Below are 18062 nucleotides of genomic sequence, written 5' to 3' on the forward strand. Positions count from 1 at the left end.
TGGCTAGAGCAGAGTACGTGAGGGGTAGACTGGGAGGTCGTGGGGCAGGGTCTGTGGGCACAGCAAGGACTTTGGCTTTTGCTTTGAGTGAGCTGGGAGCCATAGAAGGTTCTGAGCAGAGGAGCGATGTGACCTGACTCAGGTGTTCACAGGCTCCCTCTGGCCGCTGTAGGAGAGCAGACTGAGGGGCAAAGACAGGAGCCTGGGGACCAGGGCAGAGGCGAATGTACTGGTCCAGGCAAGTGATAAGGTGGGGCTGGCCGAGGAAGGGGTGCAAAGCGGACAGATTCTGAACAGATTTGGTTGATTTGAGGTGCAAAGGAAAAAACAGAGCCAAGGAGGACCCCACGACTTTTGGGGTGTGCGTTGCTGCTAGGTTAACCTGTTGATAGTCTAGCCCTCCCCGTGTCATCTCTGTGAGGGCAGATCATGGTCTGTCTTAGTCCCTGCTGTGTCTCCAGCTCCTGCAACAGGACCTGGCCCACAAAGGCGCTCAGTCACTCATCTCTGTCATTTCCTGTCTCCCATCTCTTTTGGGGTGTCTGTCTCTCTGCCAGGAATTTCCTTGGTCCCCTTATTCCTCTTGACCCACCCCCCAATGCCATCTCAGCCCCTCTGACCCCTCTTCCTGCCCGCCCCTTGCAGCTTGGAGGCGGAGAATGGGCCGACGCCATCGCCAGGCCGCAGCCCCCTGGACTCGCAGGCGAGCCCGGGCCTCGTGCTACACTCTGGGGCGGCCACCAGCCAGCGCCGAGAATCCTTTCTTTACCGCTCAGACAGCGACTATGACATGTCACCCAAGACCATGTCCCGGAACTCGTCGGTCACCAGCGAGGCGTGAGCAGCCCTTATCCCTACCCGCCCGCTCTTCCAGGCCGGGCCCCAGCACAAGCTGCCCTTCCCAGCAAGGAGGGGGACGCTGCCCCAGTCCCCGTCCACTCACACACCCGTCCTCCCTAGTGAAAAGTAAACAGCACCCCTCTCCCCTGTCGAGGGCTCAGTCCCTCTGTAGCATGTCCACGCAGTGCCGTATGAACGCCCACCCTATCTCTGCCCCCTGCCCAGCCACGCTGAACCCCTCCCTCAGGCCCAGCCCGGACTCAAGTCCATATAGTACCCGCCCACCCGATCTGCCCAAGCCCACTCCTACCCCTTGGTTTTTGGGGACCTGGCCCACCTCATCCCGTCTCTCCAGCAAGAAGGGAGCCCCCCCTGGCCACCACTTCCTTCCAGAGTGTCCACCTTGGCTGACCCCCCTCTTCCTCCCCCACTCCGGGCTTCCCAAAGCCAGCCCCCCTTATCATGACCACCTGTGGAGGTGTGCGCACTCCCGATCTCTTCAGCCCCCTTCCCTCTCACCCAGTCCTCCAGCCCTGCCCCTACCCATCGAGGCATCCATCTCACCTCCCCGCGGCTCCTTCCGGCCCTCCGCGCCCTCCCCGCCGCTGGTCTCCCCAAGCCCAGACCCTATGGTGTGTTCATCGCCCTCCTTTTGTCTCTGCGCCCACACACACCCCTGAGCCCTTCTCCCTGCCCGGCCCCCCGCAGCGTGGCCACCCTTGTGAGGTGTAAATGTCCTCCCCCCACCGACCCACAGAGCCCCCTTCCTGCCCACAAGCCTCCCCGGGCTCAGCCCCCCCCAGAGACTTGCTTCCCTGCACCCCAGCCCCTTTCCACCCCGGGCCCTTGGGGGTCCCACTGTGAGGACCCCTGACCTGCCCCTGTCCTTGTAGGCACGCAGAGGACCTCATCGTGACACCATTCGCCCAGGTAAGACCCTTCCCCTAAGGAGGGAAGGGGCTCTAACCTTACCCCACACTTGGGGACAGGGGCCCAGCCCCCGCTGCCCCTCTGGGTGGACCACTTTCCTCACTGTGGCTCCCCAACCCAGGTGCTGGCCAGTCTCCGGAGCGTTCGCAGCAACTTCTCCCTCCTGACCAATGTACCCATTCCCAGCAACAAGTAAGTGGAGGCTGGGCCCCAATGCCCAATGATCATGAGGCTCAGCACACCTGGGTTCAACTCTCCGTGCTGCTGTGTGACCTCAGGCAGGCACTTGACCTCTCTGAGCCTCTGTTCAGGTGACAGCTCCCTCTGAGCCAGTAAATCATTGTGATTCGAATGCCTAAGACGCAGAAACTTTTATAAATAAAGATGGGGGGGTCTGGACAGAATTCTTGGGTGGCCAGCCACCCCAGCCTCTGGGCCACTCCTGGCCCTGATGCCAACTTGCTGGGCAAATAGCATCCTGTGGTGCCTCGGTTTCCCCTCCATAATACGGGAATTTAATAGTGTCTCCATTAGAGAGCTGCTATGAGGAGTTCAGAAGGTGATATATAGAAAGTGCTAGAATATTGCCCAGCACATAGTAAGTGCTCACTAAATAGAAGTAGTTGTTATTATTTGGGGGCAGGGGTGTAGCTGAGAGCTGCTGGTCCCTCTGGGAGTGGGGGGCAGAGCCATCCTCAAGTTCAAGGAGCTGGGGGGAGGAATGATCAGGGAAGCAGGGACTTTGGAGACACAGGACCTGACCCTACCAGCCGTGTAGTCTTGAGGAAGCCAGTTCACCTCCTGGAGCGTCAGTTTCCTCATCTGTAAAATGGGTTCTTGTGGGGCTCTGTGAGAGGCTGCGGGCAGAGTACATGGCAGCACAGAGAGGGCTCAGAAAAAGGAAAATCAGCACTCTTCACAGACAGGGGGAAGCAGAGATGGGGGAGGACCAGGCTGTTGTTGGAGCCCCATTTCTTTGCAGGCGGTCCCCGCTGGGCGGCCCAACCCCCGTCTGCAAGGCCACACTATCAGGTAACTAAGCCCCGGGGGATGGGAAAGGCCCCTCTTGCTGCCCCAGTGGGGGGGGGTCCCTCACCCGGGGAGCCTGTGTCACCCCCCTCTCCCTGCACCCTACTCACCTGGTGGGGCCCCATCACCTCTGGGGGTCTGCATGTGGACCCTCTCAGTCACTGCCCCGGCTGCCCCTTCTCCAGAAGAGACGTGTCAGCAGTTGGCCCGGGAGACGCTGGAGGAGCTCGACTGGTGTCTGGAGCAGCTGGAGACCATGCAGACCTACCGCTCTGTCAGCGAGATGGCGTCCCACAAGGTGTGCAAGGCCTGTGGGGTGGGGCCAACTGCTGGGGCGGGGTTAACTTTGGGGCGTGGCTGGTGGGCGGGGTCAGCCTGTGGCTAGAGCCTATGGGGTGGGGTCAATCCCTGGGCGGACTTTGTAGCGCCTATAGATTCTGACTTTTCCCAGGGCTGGGGGGCCCTGGGGTGTATGTGTGTGCGTGTTTGTATGTGTGCGTGTCCGTAGGCGACCATCTCTCCTGGGGGTGGGTTGTATGTTTGTATGGTTTATGAATGTGTATCTGTGGCTTTGGGTCTATGTGGTTGTTGATTTGTTGGCTACACATTTGCAGCGCGGGAAGGTGTGTTCCACTAGGATCCAGCAGGAGTGGCATGCACGTGTGTATCTATGGAGTGTGTATAGGTGTGCACAGCTGATTACACGGGGCTGTAAGTGTGGGGGGCTGCGGCAGAGGGGTGTGTATGTCTAGAGGTGTGAGTTGGTCCAGATGTGAATCTGAGTGTATATCTCCATGTGTTTGTAACTCTGTGTGTGTGTGTGCGCGCTTGCAGGGCTGCGGGAGAGGGTGCAAGTCTTCCATGTACAGCTGTGCAGACTGTGCACTGCACAACTCCAGGGGACACCATTCAGAAAGCAGGCAATGTGAATGACACTTCCTGTAGTTGTGCAGCATGATAGCAGCCCTTGTGGGGGGATGCCTATCAGGAAATGAATGTGCAGGTAGACGTGTCTGTGTTGGGGGGTGCATACAACCATGGGTGGAGGTTTGTCTGTGAACATGTGAGTCTGAGGGCGCTTGTGTCCCTGAGGGTGTGTTGAGCATCCGAGAATGTGACCGTGTCTCTGAATGTAGGTCTGTGGGTGTATTTCTGCGATGGGGTGTGTGCGTGTGTATCTGTGGGTGTGAGTGTGAGTATCCCCTTATGGATTTGTCAGGGCACATATGTGTCTAAGGCCACATGGGTATTTGTGTTTGTTTACAAGTGTGTCTGTGGGTGTGTTGAGTGTGTCTGTAAGTGTGTCCAGTATCTGGGTGTTTATCCCTTAGTGTGTGTCTCCACATCTGAGTGTGAGTCTGCGTTCTTGGAAGGCGTGTGTCTGAAGGCATTTGTATCTCTGTGAGGTCAACTGTATACCTATAAATGTGTTGAACAACAGAGTTGGGACTGTGTGTGTGTGTGTGTGTGTGTGTGTGTGTGTGTGTGTGTGTGGTCAGCAAAGGACGGAGAGCATTTGGGTGTTGGAGTGTATTCAAGTGCATGAGTGTGTCAAGTGTCTGGCTGTATTGGCATGGAAGGTGTGTCTGAGTGTGGGTGTGTCTGTGTGGGGAGCATGTGGGTGTGTGTCTTTGTCTCTGGGTGTGTCCCCGGAGGGGGCACATCCTCTCCAGGGTGTGCGTGCCTCCCTGCCTCTGCCCAGCAGCCCCAGCCGGGTCCTGCCCGAGGCCCGTGGGCTCCAATGCCCCTTTAACGCCCCCCCCACCTCCAGCACCACCTGACATCGAGTGCAGCCTGCCAGCGCTGCAGTGAGCACGCACACGCACACACACAGGCGAACACACGGAGCCCAGAGCCTCCGAGGCCTCCTCCTGGGACCCTTACCCTGCCCCCCCACCCCATGGGCAGGGGTCCCTGGCCGCCTCCAGCCGCCGCCGCCAGAGTGCCCATCGGGGCCAGGGGCTGGCGGACCATGTAACCAGGTCTGCTGCCGGGAGCGCGGAGGGGAAGGGAGCCCCCAGCCCTGCTGGGCCGGCCCAGGCCCCTCCGCGGCTCCCCCTTCCACTGCCCACCTGCCCAGCACCCTGCCCCCCCGCCCCCCCGCACAGTAGCTGCTAATCCCGGGACTCCCCAAGCCCAGCCTCTGTGTGCGGCAGCCCTGAGCAGGGCTAAGACTCCAAGATGCCCTTGGTGGATTTCTTCTGCGAGACCTGCTCCAAGCCATGGCTGGTGGGCTGGTGGGACCAGGTAGGGGAACTCGGGGTGGAGGATGGTCAGGAGACCCTGCTCTGGTCCTCCCACCTCAGACCCTCCAGACCCCGGTCTAGGCTTGTGTGTGCAGCTGTGCACGTGTGCGGCCTGGACATGAAGCCTTGTGACTGGGTCTCTGTGTGTGGCCCAGGGCCGGGCGTGGATGGCGGGTGGCTGGGGGTGTGGGTCTTTCTCTGGGTGTGACTGTCAGTGCACACACGTGTGTGTCTGCAGTGGTGGGGGGCTGCCTGACTATATGCTTGTTTGCCTGGGTCAGGGACCAGGGGGTGGCCCTGGCTGAAATCACGTGGCTCCGATTGTGGTGTTGTGTTTGGGGCCATGTTTATGAGCCCAGAGCGGCGTGATTTTTCTGGGGCATGTGACCCTGAGTGTCAGTGACTGCCTTATTGTGTATGCTCCTTGGTTTGTGCGTCTGGGGCTGTGTAGAACTGTGTAATATGGGAGTCTGTGACTCTGTGTGCGGTTGTGTGACTTTGTGGGTCCATCTTGTGTGTATGTGTGTGAGTGTGTGTTTGTGTGTGTGTGTGTGTGTGTCTGACTCTCTATGTGTGCCCAGGCCTCTGGCAGCACTGGGAGGAAGGAGCGCTCGTCCTGATGTGGGCCATGCGGGCTCACCCTTCCTGCTATTCGAATGTCCCTCTTGCCTCTCTGGACAGAGTCTGCTCCTGCTTTGGGGGTGCTTTGGTGGAGCTTGGGGGCGGGGAGCCGATGCCCTTTCTCCTCATGCACAATGTCACAGCAGATGCTTGTGTGAAGTGCTATGGGGGGACCAGAAGGAGCCCCCAGCCTGGTTCTGGGTATACTCCGTCCATCTGTGCATCTGTCCACCACTCTGAGGTTGGGGGAGAGGGGGCTATGATGGGAACCCCCTCCCCTGGGTGACTGAACTAGGGTTTCCTCAGCTCACTATTCTCCCTGCCCTGGTCAAACCTCTCCACCCAGAACTTCAGGACTACATTCCCTCCTTCCAAACCAGGCTGGGGGCTGGGGGCTGGGACCCCAGGGAGTGGGGTCCCTGTCTGGGAAGACCTGGGCCAGGGGTTGCTCTGGGAAGGCAGGGGTTAAAGGGCCTGCCGGCTGCCCCCCCCCCTTTCCCCAGCTCAGCAGCTGGTTGGAGGGGGAGTTGCTAAGGAGACTCCCATCACCATGGTGATGGGATTCTCCTGACACCCCATTGGCTCCCTGTTAGGTAGGAGCCCCTCCCTTCCACAGGTGCCCCTCTGGCTCCTCCTTGGGGGGAGAAGGAGGGAGTATGGTGAGAGGAGCCCTGCTTCCTCAGACAGGGAGGGGTATGCTGAGTCCTGACTCCCCAAGCCTGGGGACCCCCATCCAGAGCTGGGAGGAGAGGAAGGACTGACCCCTCCCCTCTAGCAGCCTGCTGAGGACTCTGTTGGCTGAGCAGAGAAGTGAGAGGGACTCATGGGTTCTTCAGAAGTTTCTTGAGAGGGCCTTGCCTCACCCCCCCACCCACACCTGCCATGACCCCATCATTCCTTCCTTCTTGCGTCCTTCACCTTAGTTCAAGAGGATGCTAAACCGTGAACTCACACACCTGTCAGAGATGAGCAGGTCAGGAAACCAGGTCTCTGAGTACATCTCCACCACATTCCTAGGTGAGTGAAGGGTGGCACTTGTGTGTGGGTTATGGGGGTGGGGGGAGGCATTGCATAACTGGACTGCAGGGGGCCACCCCAGACCCTGGGTCCTGTTGCCCACATTTGCCCAGGGGACCCTGACTCAACTCCCCAAAGGTCAAAGTCACCACACTCAAGAGCTCCTATATCGCGATGCCCCCAAATTTAGTGGGACCCCAACTTCTATAGAACACACACATTTAAAAATCTCTCCAAGCTGCAAAGCTCCTCCAAACTCAGGGGAACCCCATTGGAACTCTTAAACTCAAGACCCCAAGAAACTCCCAAACTCAAATAGAATTCCTAAACTTTAAAATGCCTCCAGGCTGAAAAGTCTCTCAAAATTCACTAGAATCTCCAAACTTGGATTTCCGCCCCCCAAATTCAGAAGACCCCTCAAACTTGAGAGATGTCCGAACTCAGTAGGGTTCTCAAACTTAAGGGAACCCCTGCCCTTAAGAGCCCATAAAAGACCCCTAAACCTTTCCACCAAGCTGAAAAGTCTCCCAAATTCAGTAGAATCCCCAAACTTGGTATGACCCCCCCAAATTCAGTAGACCCCCCCCAAACTTTAGATACCCAAATTTAATAGGATTCTCCCGCTTAAGAACCTGTAAGTGATTCCCCAAACTTAGGAGAATTTCCTAACTCAGTGGAACCCTGAAGACAGTAGAATACCCCAAATTCATTGGAACCCTCAAGCTCATGGGGATCTCCAACTCATCCTAACCTCATCCTGAACCCAAGAGACCTAGCTGAGGATATCCCCCACAAACTCAGGATAATTTCACCCTCAGAATTTGTCACCAAAGGTCCCGGAATTCAGGGTACCCCCCCATCAAGCTGGAAAGAAGGTTTCAGAGTTTCAAACACTCCCGCCAATGGGGGTGTGGTGTGCCTGAGATCCAGCCAATAAGAGCACGGCATGCAAATGAGCCCTCTTAGGCCCTGTCATTGACTGGCGGGCCCCAGGTCACAATGGGTGGCCCTGGCTGGGCTCTGGAAACCCTAAAGAGCTCAGGAAAGGGGCTTCTGGGGCTGGCCCCCAGGCAGGCTGGTGTCCAGGGGGTGGGGGTGGGGGTCCATGGAGCCAGAGACCACCCTTCCCTCCCGCCTCCCAGCGCTGTCCACCTCCACCCACCTCTGGGTCACCATGGGGGTGTCTTCCCTGCCTGCTGGATAAGGTTCCCTGCCTATCCGAGGCAGGCGGTGGCTCTCTCTAGCATCCCCACCCTGCTTCCTGACTTCCCACGCCACCCCCATGCCAAACTTGGTGATTGGACTGGGGCTACCCCATAGCTCTGGGCTGGCCCCAGGGTCCCCACTCCAGCCCACCACCTCCCAGAAGAGTTCCTACCTCCTCTCTGGTTTCCAGTCCATAAGTAACCAACAGCATGACACCCAGAATAGGTCTGCCCTCCTGGGTGAGACTTCCCAGGGCTTGAGGGGTTGAGGGGGGGTCTGAGAGCCAGATGAGGTAGCCTCTGTGAGGTTCTCATGCTGGCTTCTCCTCTATCTTCTGCAGACAAGCAGAATGAAGTGGAGATCCCATCACCCGCAATGAAGGATCGAGAAAAACAGCAAGTGCCACGGCAGAGACCTGCCCAGCAGCCTCCGCCGCCTGGGCCACAGTTCCAGCCGATGTCTCAGATCACCGGGGTGAAGAAGCTGATGCATAGCAGCAGCCTGAACGATTCCAGCATCCCCCGCTTTGGGGTGAAGACCGATCAAGAGGAACTCCTGGCCCAAGTGGGTGGGGCCTCAGCGGGGGCTGGGCTGGAGAGGGGCAGGGTTCTCCTGGGGCCCAAAGAAGGACTGGGCTTTGGATCAGCCTGAGATGAGTATTCGGGTGTACCTGCTTTATGAGACTCTCAGGAGAGAGGGAGTGGTCTCAGCTGGTGTCCACAGGGGGCTCTGGAGTATGAACAACAGCACTGAGTTGAGCCCACCTTGAGGCAAGTGTGCTGGCATTTTATACCCTTGTGTCAGTCATGGGCTGGGGGCAGTCCCCAGGGTGGATGGCATCACCCCCTTCACATAGCTCCTGTGGGGGAAGAGCAGATTTTTGACAAGGGGCAGCTGTGAGTCTTTGTAAGCAACAGCCCCAGCAGCTGGGTGATGGGTGCATTGACCAGTGAAGGGAATCTGGGCAGAACCCAAACAGCATCCACTACAGACCAGACCCGGATTTGCCTCCTGGCTTTTCCATGAAATCTTAAGCCAAGGGGCTCCCACATTGATTTGTACAGTGGACTTGATGCAAGCTCAGTGGCTCCCTCAGCTGACATTTGTTGTAACCCTCTGCGTGCCAGTACTGGCCAGGGCTAGATTCAGTCATTCAGTGTTTATTGAGCACCTACTATGTGGTGGTGCTGTTATGAATTCTGGGGAGACATGGAAAATGAGCCCATGTTCCTTTCCTCTTAGCGCTCAAGAGCAGTTTAACTGAGGCTGAGCTGTGCTTTGGGGTCAGTCACGCTGGGTTCACATCCTAGCTTTGCCACTTGTGAGATGCAGGGTCTCGGGTAAGTCATGTCGCTGCTCTGAGTTTTGGTTCCGTCACCTGCTATGTGAAATCAAGCGCTTAGTGCAGTGCTTGATGGATAATACACACTCAGTAGACTCTGGGGTTGCTTTGTTATTTTCTGGCCCAGTAGGACCTGGGCAGTAAACTCTATACTGCTGAACATGCCACCTACTGGGTGAGCGATAATGGTGCCACTATTCAGACCAGGGTTCTGAACTCCTAGAAAAGAGTCTAGAGGGCCCTGGGCCTTGGGGGCTCCTGACCTCTGGCCTCCATCTCCACCAGGAATTGGAAAATCTGAACAAGTGGGGCCTGAACATCTTTTGCGTGTCGGACTATGCGGGGGGCCGTTCCCTCAGCTGCATCATGTACACGATATTCCAGGTAGGGCGGGCTGAGTGGGACTGGATGCAAGGGAGGGGGCGGGGCGGGGAGCGGAGGGCCGGTGTGGGGGTCACCGCCCCCTACTCTTGCCCTCAGGAGCGGGACCTGCTGAAAAAGTTCCGCATCCCGGTGGACACGATGATGACATACATGCTGACCCTGGAGGACCACTACCACCCCGATGTGGCCTACCACAACAGCCTGCACGCGGCTGACGTGCTGCAGTCCACCCACGTGCTGCTGGCCACACCTGCGCTGGATGTGAGCATCGCCTGGCCCCCATGTCTCCCCAGCTGCCCCCCACACTATCCATCTCCAATCTTCTGTTTATCTCTCTGACCCTGAGTCTCTGACGTCCATCTCTCTCTGACCCCGTTCCTCTCTCTCCTGACTCCCCATCTTTCTTTCTTTTTTTTTTTTTTTTATAAATTTATTTATTTATTTTTGGCTGCGTTGGGTCTTCGTTGCTGCATGTGGGCTTTCTCTAGTTGCGGCGAGCGGGGGCTACCCTTCGTTGCGGTGCGCGGGCTTCTCATTGCGGTGGCTTCTCTTGTTGCAGAGCACGGGCTCTAGGCGTGCGGGCTTCAGTAGTTGTGGCTCGCGGGCTCTAGAGCGCAGGCTCAGTAGTGGCGCAAGGGCTTAGTTGCTCCGCGGCATGTGGGATCTTCCCGGACCAGGGCTCGAACCCGTGTCCCCTGCATTGGCAGGCGGATTCTTAACCACTGCGCCACCAGGGAAGCCCTCCCCATCTTTCTTGACTCCCCATCTCTCTCTTATCCAGTCTCTCTGACTCCCCATCTTTCTAACCCGTCTCCCTCTGCCCCCAGGCCGTGTTCACGGACCTGGAGATTCTCGCCGCCCTCTTCGCAGCTTCCATCCATGATGTGGACCACCCTGGTGTCTCCAACCAGTTCCTCATCAACACCAGTGAGTGGCCCGCCACGGGGGCGGGGCTTGCTGGGCTGGAGGCGGGGCCTGCGGTTCCCCTCTTAGCGGGGGCGCGCCCTGGGTGGGTCCTCCCCTCCCCTGAGTGCCCGACCCTGCCTGGGCTACAGATTCTGAACTGGCGCTCATGTACAATGACGAGTCGGTGCTGGAGAATCACCACCTGGCCGTGGGCTTCAAGCTGCTGCAGGAAGACAACTGCGACATTTTCCAGAACCTCAGCAAGCGCCAGCGGCAAAGCCTGCGCAAGATGGTCATCGACATGGTGGGCGGGGCGAGGGGCGGGGACAGAGCGGGAATGGTCACCTTTGGGGCAAGGGGGCATTGGGGAGGGCCAGGTCTGAGTCTGGGATAGAAAGGCCCCTAGTGGGGGAGACGTCCTTTGGGAGTGGGTCGTGGCGGCTGATTGGGCGGAGTGAAAACTCCAGAGGCCCTGCCCAGGTCAGTACGGCGGGCGGCCAGGCTTCGACGGCCCCCTGTGACAACTTCTTGCCCACAGGTGCTGGCCACGGACATGTCCAAGCACATGACCCTCCTGGCTGACCTGAAGACCATGGTGGAGACCAAGAAAGTGACCAGCTCGGGGGTGCTCTTGCTGGATAACTATGCCGACCGCATCCAGGTGCCCCCCTCCCCACACCGTATAGGGAGATTGGACCCTCCCCTCCCCCCTTAGGTCTGGGTTGCTGACCCTCCCTCTGCTCCAGCTCCCAGGTTGCCCATCTTCCTGTCTCTTTTTCTCTCCTCTCCCATCTAACCCTTTCCAACTCCCACCTCTCCATCCCATCTCCCGCCATCTCCTCCAGTTCCCTCTTCCCTTTCCTCATCAACCCGTTTCCATGTCCCCCACACCCCTGTCTCCCCACCGCCTCTTTTCCCTTCCCTCCCTCTGCCCTTTGCTCATCAACCTCGTCTCATCTCTCCCCTTCTCTCCCCCACTCATCGACCCTCTTCCCTCACCTCTTCTACCTTTCTCCATCTCCCCGCTACCCCTTCTCCCCTACTCTCCTTCCAAAGGGGAAGTAAGGAAGCCTGAGGCCTCAGACTAGGAGGGGGACACGGTCTCTGAAGGTCCCCCGCCCCATACAGGTCCTACGGAACATGGTGCACTGTGCAGATCTCAGCAACCCCACCAAGCCGCTGGAGCTGTACCGCCAGTGGACCGACCGCATCATGGCCGAGTTCTTCCAGCAGGGCGACCGTGAACGCGAGCGTGGCATGGAGATCAGCCCCATGTGCGACAAGCACACGGCCTCGGTGGAGAAGTCTCAGGTACAGTCTCCGCACCACTGGCAGAGAGCAGGGCGGGCCTCCTCACCCCACACCGGCCTGGAGCTCCAAAGGCCCAAGAGGGCCTAACCTGCCCGTACACAGTGTGAAGTTTGTCTTTGTCTGTTTTTTCCTTCTCTATCCTGATGGGAAATAGGCAACACTTTCTCCTCCACAAAACAATTGAACTGAGCCTCTGGACTCGTAAGTTGTAGATTTGTACCCAGACAGGTGTAACTCATTTGTAGCAACTGCCATAACATCAGTGATAACACTTACCTGGCCCTTAGTTACAGACTTCATGTCCTTTCAGCCTCTCGGTTTCCCTATAATCTGGCCACTCATTCTGTGCCTGAGTTTTGGTGGATTTTGTTGTTGTTGTTTTTTGGCCACGCCACGTGGCATGCGGGATCTTAGTTCCCTGACCAGGGATTGAACCCGTGCCCCCCTTCAGTGGAAGTGCGGAGTCTTAACCACAGGACCACCAGGGAAGTCCCTTGGTGGATTTTGAAATGAAGTTAAGTGACTCGTCTTCATCACGTGCCTTTTTAATTTAACGAGAGGGACAGAAACACAGTCTCGTAAAAGACAACACTGAAGTGTGACTATGAGAGTTTCTCACTCTCCCTGCTTCCAGCCTCCTCCCTGGTGAGACCTCCTCTTCCCGGTTCGGTGTGTATGCCCTTCCCATCCAGGGTTATGCAGCCTCAACACTGCTGGCGTTTGGCGCTGGATCATTCTTTGTGGTGGGACCGTCCTGTGCATTGTAGGGTGTTGAGCAGCGTCACTGGCCTCCACTCACCAGATGCCAGGAACACCCTCCCCTTCCTGCGGTAACAACCAAAAATGTCTCCAAACACTTCCAAATGTTCCCAGGGCATGCACATAGCCCCAAACCCCTGATGAAAACCAGTTTTGCTTGTTTTATTATGTATTTATGTTCACAAGCAACTTAATAGCAATAGTTTGTGGGTTTAGCTTTTTTAAAAAATATAAACTGTATCAATATATACCTTTTGCGGGGGGGGGGCAGCACCGCGTGGCTTGCAGGATCTTAGTTCCCCGACCAGGGATTGAACCTGGGCCCTTGGCAGTGAAAGTGCGGAGTCCTAACCACTGGACCGCCAGGGAATCCCAGTGTATACCTATTTTTATACAGCTTGCCTTTTCTTTCCAAAAATGACTTGGAGATCTGTCCATATTATTACACATAGATTAAGCTTATCCTTTTTCACTGCTATATAGTATTCCCACAGAGACAGATGGATAATGGTTTGTGTTGTGTAGTGATTGCTCTGTTGGTGGACATATAAGTGTTTAGTAGTTAGGAATTCACAGTGACTCAAACAGGATAAAGCTTTATTGATTTTTTTTTTCTCTTATGTAAGGAAAGTCTGGAGAAAGAGAATTTGGCTCTCTCTGGCTCCACATAGTTGGCAGGCACCCCAGAACTTTCAGTGTTTCTCTTCTATCATGCAAAGCTTGGGGCTTCTCTCCTCAGAGATGTCTCTTGTGGTCACAGATGCTGTTGAAGCTCCAGCCATTCCTCCCTGGAATGTCGGGGAACTAAGATCCCACATGCCGCACGGTGTGGCCAAAAAAAAAAATAATAACTTTAAAAAAATAAACTAATTCCCAACTGATGTATATATGGAGGTGTTACCAGTTTTTGTTTGCATCTCATACGTGTTTTTTTTTCTTTTTTTCTTACTTGTGCAAGAGTTTTTCCAGGGTGGCTCTGGAGAAGCAAGATTGCTGGGTCCAAGGGTATCAACATCTTTTATTTTTTTTATTTTTTGCCGCGCCACGCAGCATGCGGGATCTTTGGGACTTCCCTGGCGGCCCAGTGGTTGGGTCTTCACCTTCCAGTGCGAGGGTTGGGGTGGGTTCGATCCCTGGTCGGGGAGCTAGGATCCCACATGCCTCGTGGCCAAGGAACCAAGACATAGAACAGAGGCAATATTGTAACAAATTCAGTAAAGACTTTAAAAAAATTTTTTATTAGATCCCGCAGCATGGCGGTGCCATCTGCACCAGCAGATCCCTGGTTTATTCTTCCTTCTCCCTCCCTCAGGTGGGTTTCATCGACTACATTGTACACCCGCTGTGGGAGACGTGGGCTGACTTGGTTCACCCAGATGCCCAAGAGATCCTGGACACTTTGGAGGACAACCGGGACTGGTACTACAGCGCCATTCGGCAGAGCCCATCGCCACCACCCGAGGAGGAGCCCGGGGGACCAGGCCACCCCCCTCCACTGGATAAGTTCCAGTTTGAGCTGACGCTGGAGGAGGAAGAAGAGGAGGAGGTGTCCACTGCCCCAGGTGCAGTTGAAGTGCAGGAATTGTCCACCGCCCAGGATATGTTCCCAGCTGAGGAACCGTTGGAGGTCGATGGCCAGGACCAGTCTACGGAGGTGGAGGTAGAGGAAATGTACTGGACCCAGCAAGCAGACTCAGCAGATAGTGTGGCTAAGGGTCAGGACGCGTCCACGCCCCCAGATGCATCTGTAGGCTGCAGCAGCCCCCCTGCCCTGTCTCCTGAGAGCCTCCTTCTGCCTGTCTTGAGGACCCCGCCCCCTCCAGAGGAGGACCCGGGCCTTCTGGGCCTCCCCTCCACGGCGGCCGAGGTGGGGGCCCAAAAAGAGGATCAGGCTGCCAAAAGGGCGTGCTGTGCCTGCACAGGAACATCGGGCGAGGATCCATCCACACTCCCAGCTCCTGGAGGGTGGGGGTCAGCTGGAGGCCCTACCTGAGCCTCGGCCTCTACACCCCGTTGGCCTCCCTGCCTCCCGCCACCACCATCACCCCCCCACCTCCTCCACTGCCTCAAAGACTCTTGGGCCTCCTGAGAAAAAAGAAAACAGAAAAGTGGGGTTTTTTCTCTTTTCTTTTTTTCCCCTTTCCCCCCACCCCCTCCCATGGGGCCTCTTTTTGGAGGTGGGGGCTGGGGAACAAGGGGCTGAGGTCCCGGAAGGGATTTTATTTTTGGAATTTTAATTGTTACATTTTTAGAAAAAAAAAAAAAGAAAAAAACAAAAAAACCCAGGATGAAACACAGCAACTGTAGATGCTCCCGTTCCCAGCTCCCCTCGGCCAGCTCCACCCCCCTCCCCCCGCTTCCCCCCCAGAGCCCCACGTTCCCCCCTTCCCCCCCCTCGCTTCCCCCCCCTTCCCCCTGCCCCCGGCCCCGCGCCCCAGGTTCCAGGCTCAGTCTTCCGGCCTCTTTGGTCTCTTCACCTGGTGTAGGGTCTCCCTCCAGACTTTTCTTCTGAATTTGGGAGGGTCTCTAGAACCCAGCCAGGAATAGCCATTCTGGGCGGGGCCTCTGGGGGCGAGGAGGGGGCGCCCCATGAGCTCTCTAACGTCCCCCCCAGAAGTCTTCAGCCTCATTTTGCACAAACCTGGCAATACTGACTTGAGGGAGGGGCAGGGGGGAGACGGGGATTTTAAGGATGCAGGGGTAGGGTGTTGGAGGGACATTCACACCACCCACCTGGGGTCTGAGGTTTGAGGAGGGCGTGATCCACCTCCCCCCTCCACTGGCCACCCCTTTCCCCTTCCAGTCTGGTTTCCGTTTGAATTTTCTCCGTTTGCGGGGGCGGGGGATGGCTTGGAGCCGCACCCCTCCTTCCAGCTGCTTCTCCTCTTGTTTCTGCCTTAATGATTCCCACGGCCATAGGAGAGGGGGTTGCAGTGGCTCCCACCTGCACCTTGGGTGGAGTAAGGCCAGGCCCAGAGTCCCCATCATGGGCACAGCCCCCTCCCCAGCATCCTCCTGCCCCCCTCCCCGACTCTTTGCCCTAGGAGGAAGCAATAACGGTGTACACCCACGTCCCCTTTCTGGGCAGCCCTTCCCACCCTGGCAGCCAAGGTCATCTCTCCTTTGCCCGCACCTTGCCAAGCCTCCCCCTCTACCCCTAGCTCTTCCCCCAAGCAATACGACAGACAGATGCAAGGCCATTTTTCTCCAAGCCATGGGGGGCTGTTTGGAAAGAAAGACCCCTTCTTCCCCTTCCGCTCTGCCCCTCAGCCTGGCTCTGCAGCTGGGCAGGACCGGCCTCTCTCTCTCTCATTTCTCTCCCCTCCAGTTCGGAGCACACGGTACTGTAGCCCCCAGCTCCCCCCAGCCTTCCATCTGTCTGTCCTTCCCTGTGGGGAGTACCACCCGCTCCCACCCCCACGATGCTGTACAGGGTTCATTTTTGTAGTGAAAGTAGTTTCAGACCCAGCCGGCCACCGGAGTGGGCCTTTTTTTTTTTTTTTGGGTTTTCCTTCTTTCTTTGTTTTTTTCTTTCTTTCTTTCTTTTTTTTGTACATACTGTAAGGTTGGTTTGTAAATTATTCTACAGAGGCAAAAAGGGAAAATAAACTTGCCCTTCCCCCGCTGACTCAGGGGAAGGAGGGGTTGGGGGTCTCCCGATGGGAGTCTCCATTCCTGCTGTATTATACAAACTGTACCATAGACCCCAGAAGTGTGGACTCAGCACTGTTGTTGAACGGCGAGTCATGTCATCAGAGAGGGTGAGGGAGGACTGGGCAGAGCCTGCCCCTCCCCCGGCCCCAGGGCCAGGAGTGATTGGCAGCTGGGGACAGGGACCCCCGGGAGTGGGGGGGGGGAGTCAGTACCCCCTTGAGCTGCTCCACTTTGATGATCAGTCAGTAGGTCTGCTGATCGATACTCAATCCTTCTTCGATCTTGTCTCCAATTAAACTGAGGCTTTCACCCATCTTCCTGGCTGATGTGGCTTCCTTTCCCATCCTGTTTCTCAAGGTGTGTGTCTCTCTCGCTATCTGTCTGGGGAGGCGTGGGGGAAATGAGCGGCCTCTGTCCCTGCCCCTTCCCAAGCAGATAGAACTTGAAGGGGGTGCAGACAGCTTGGCGGCAGGCAGCCCCCTGGCCTGGGCCAGGTCCAGGCACAGGGGCTGCAGGTTGTAAAGTGGAGGTTCAGACCACGCAGTTTTTAGAGGCCAGCAGACCCAGGTAAGCCTTGTTTCTCTCACGTGGAGCATATGTGACGCAAGGCAGGTTCTCCTGGTACCACGAAGTCATTCCTGGAAACCTGACTGACCCCCACCTCCAACATCTGGTTGCCAGGTCATGATAAAAGCTCTTGGATCAAATTCTGCCCTGCAGACATTAAACTTGAATTATTAGCACAAGAGAATTTACATCTGTAAGTTCCATGAATTCTGGCCATGATAGTGTTGCAGCCCTCAGGCTGCATTAAAACAAAACCCAAACAAACAAACAGACTTGACTATCCTAAAGCCTGTGAACCTTATGATGTATATCAGGCAAGCTGAATCCTCCAAGTTCACAGAGGACCAGCTTGGGATTTTAGCTCTGTTTTTCCAACGAGTTCATACAAGATCGGGGAGCTAGTGAGTCTCAGATATTTTAACCAATCCACATATTTGAATACTGTTAACTCCACCCCTGGGAGCCCATTTTTCCAACCTTTATCAGCCTAATTAACAAGCCCCGATTTCACCAATAAAACGTTTCTGCCATTCATTATGCTAATTAGCAAAACTTCCCTTGTGAATAAAGATGAAGATGGAGGAAGTGTTTGTGATGCAGGTTTTCAGATTAGAATACGGGCTGCCTCTGGTGTGTAATAAACAGATACACACGTACACACACAGTCCTTAAGTGGTTAAGCACAGTGGGACCGGTATATATTCACAGCATGTGTCTTCTGAAACAAAATGATGGCAGCTTGGGACTTCCCTAGTAGTCCAGTGGTTAAGAATCTGCCTTCCAATGCAGGGGATGCGGGTTCGATCCCTGGTCGGGGATCCCGTGTGCCGTGAGGCAACTAAACCCGCGTGCTTTAGGGCCCGAGAGCCACAACTAGAGAGCCCGCGTGCCGCAACGAAGAACCTGCACACCACAACTAAGACCCGACGGAGCCAAATAAAAAATATTGAAAAAAAAAAAAAGATGGCAGCTTCCCTGGATCTGAGGATAGGCCGACCCACCTACTCTGCTATTTTGTCTCTAGTGGCCAAGGACTGGTTTGGATCCCAGTTGTAGCTGTGTGACCTTGGGCGTGATCTCTCTGACCTGCAATTGTTTCATTTATAAAATGGGATTAACAAAAGTTCCAGACTAGAGAGGGTGTCCAGTGAAACTTTCTATGACGATAAAAATGTTCTATGTCTGCGCTATCCAATAAGGCAGCCACTAGCCACACGTGGCTATTAAGCACCTGAAATGCGGCTAGTGCA

General features: G+C 56.1%; 1 protein-coding gene across 7 annotated transcripts in view; it reads left to right on the forward strand.

Annotated features, from left to right (window-relative positions):
• Positions 1 to 16558, forward strand: part of PDE4A (phosphodiesterase 4A) — a 48406-nt gene extending 31848 nt beyond the window's left edge. For 6 of the 7 annotated variants that reach the window (XM_082454905.1, XM_082454906.1, XM_082454910.1 and 3 more), the window contains 14 exons: positions 646 to 837; positions 1734 to 1770; positions 1892 to 1962; positions 2753 to 2802; positions 2985 to 3097; positions 6590 to 6683; positions 8230 to 8453; positions 9517 to 9615; positions 9712 to 9876; positions 10443 to 10542; positions 10671 to 10825; positions 11060 to 11182; positions 11650 to 11832; positions 13904 to 16558. In XM_082454905.1, the coding sequence (XP_082311031.1) occupies positions 646 to 837; positions 1734 to 1770; positions 1892 to 1962; positions 2753 to 2802; positions 2985 to 3097; positions 6590 to 6683; positions 8230 to 8453; positions 9517 to 9615; positions 9712 to 9876; positions 10443 to 10542; positions 10671 to 10825; positions 11060 to 11182; positions 11650 to 11832; positions 13904 to 14584 (2287 nt within the window). In that variant the 3' untranslated portion in view covers positions 14585 to 16558. Of the gene's footprint in view, positions 1 to 645; positions 838 to 1733; positions 1771 to 1891; positions 1963 to 2752; positions 2803 to 2984; positions 3098 to 4605; positions 5047 to 6589; positions 6684 to 8229; positions 8454 to 9516; positions 9616 to 9711; positions 9877 to 10442; positions 10543 to 10670; positions 10826 to 11059; positions 11183 to 11649; positions 11833 to 13903 lie in introns of those variants that run through there. The other variant, XM_082454909.1, reaches the window with a different exon arrangement.
• Positions 16559 to 18062: the final 1504 nt, after the last annotated feature.

This window comes from Balaenoptera physalus (assembly GCF_965194825.1).
Source record: "Balaenoptera physalus genome assembly, chromosome: 3".
Lineage (NCBI taxonomy): Eukaryota > Metazoa > Chordata > Mammalia > Artiodactyla > Balaenopteridae > Balaenoptera > Balaenoptera physalus.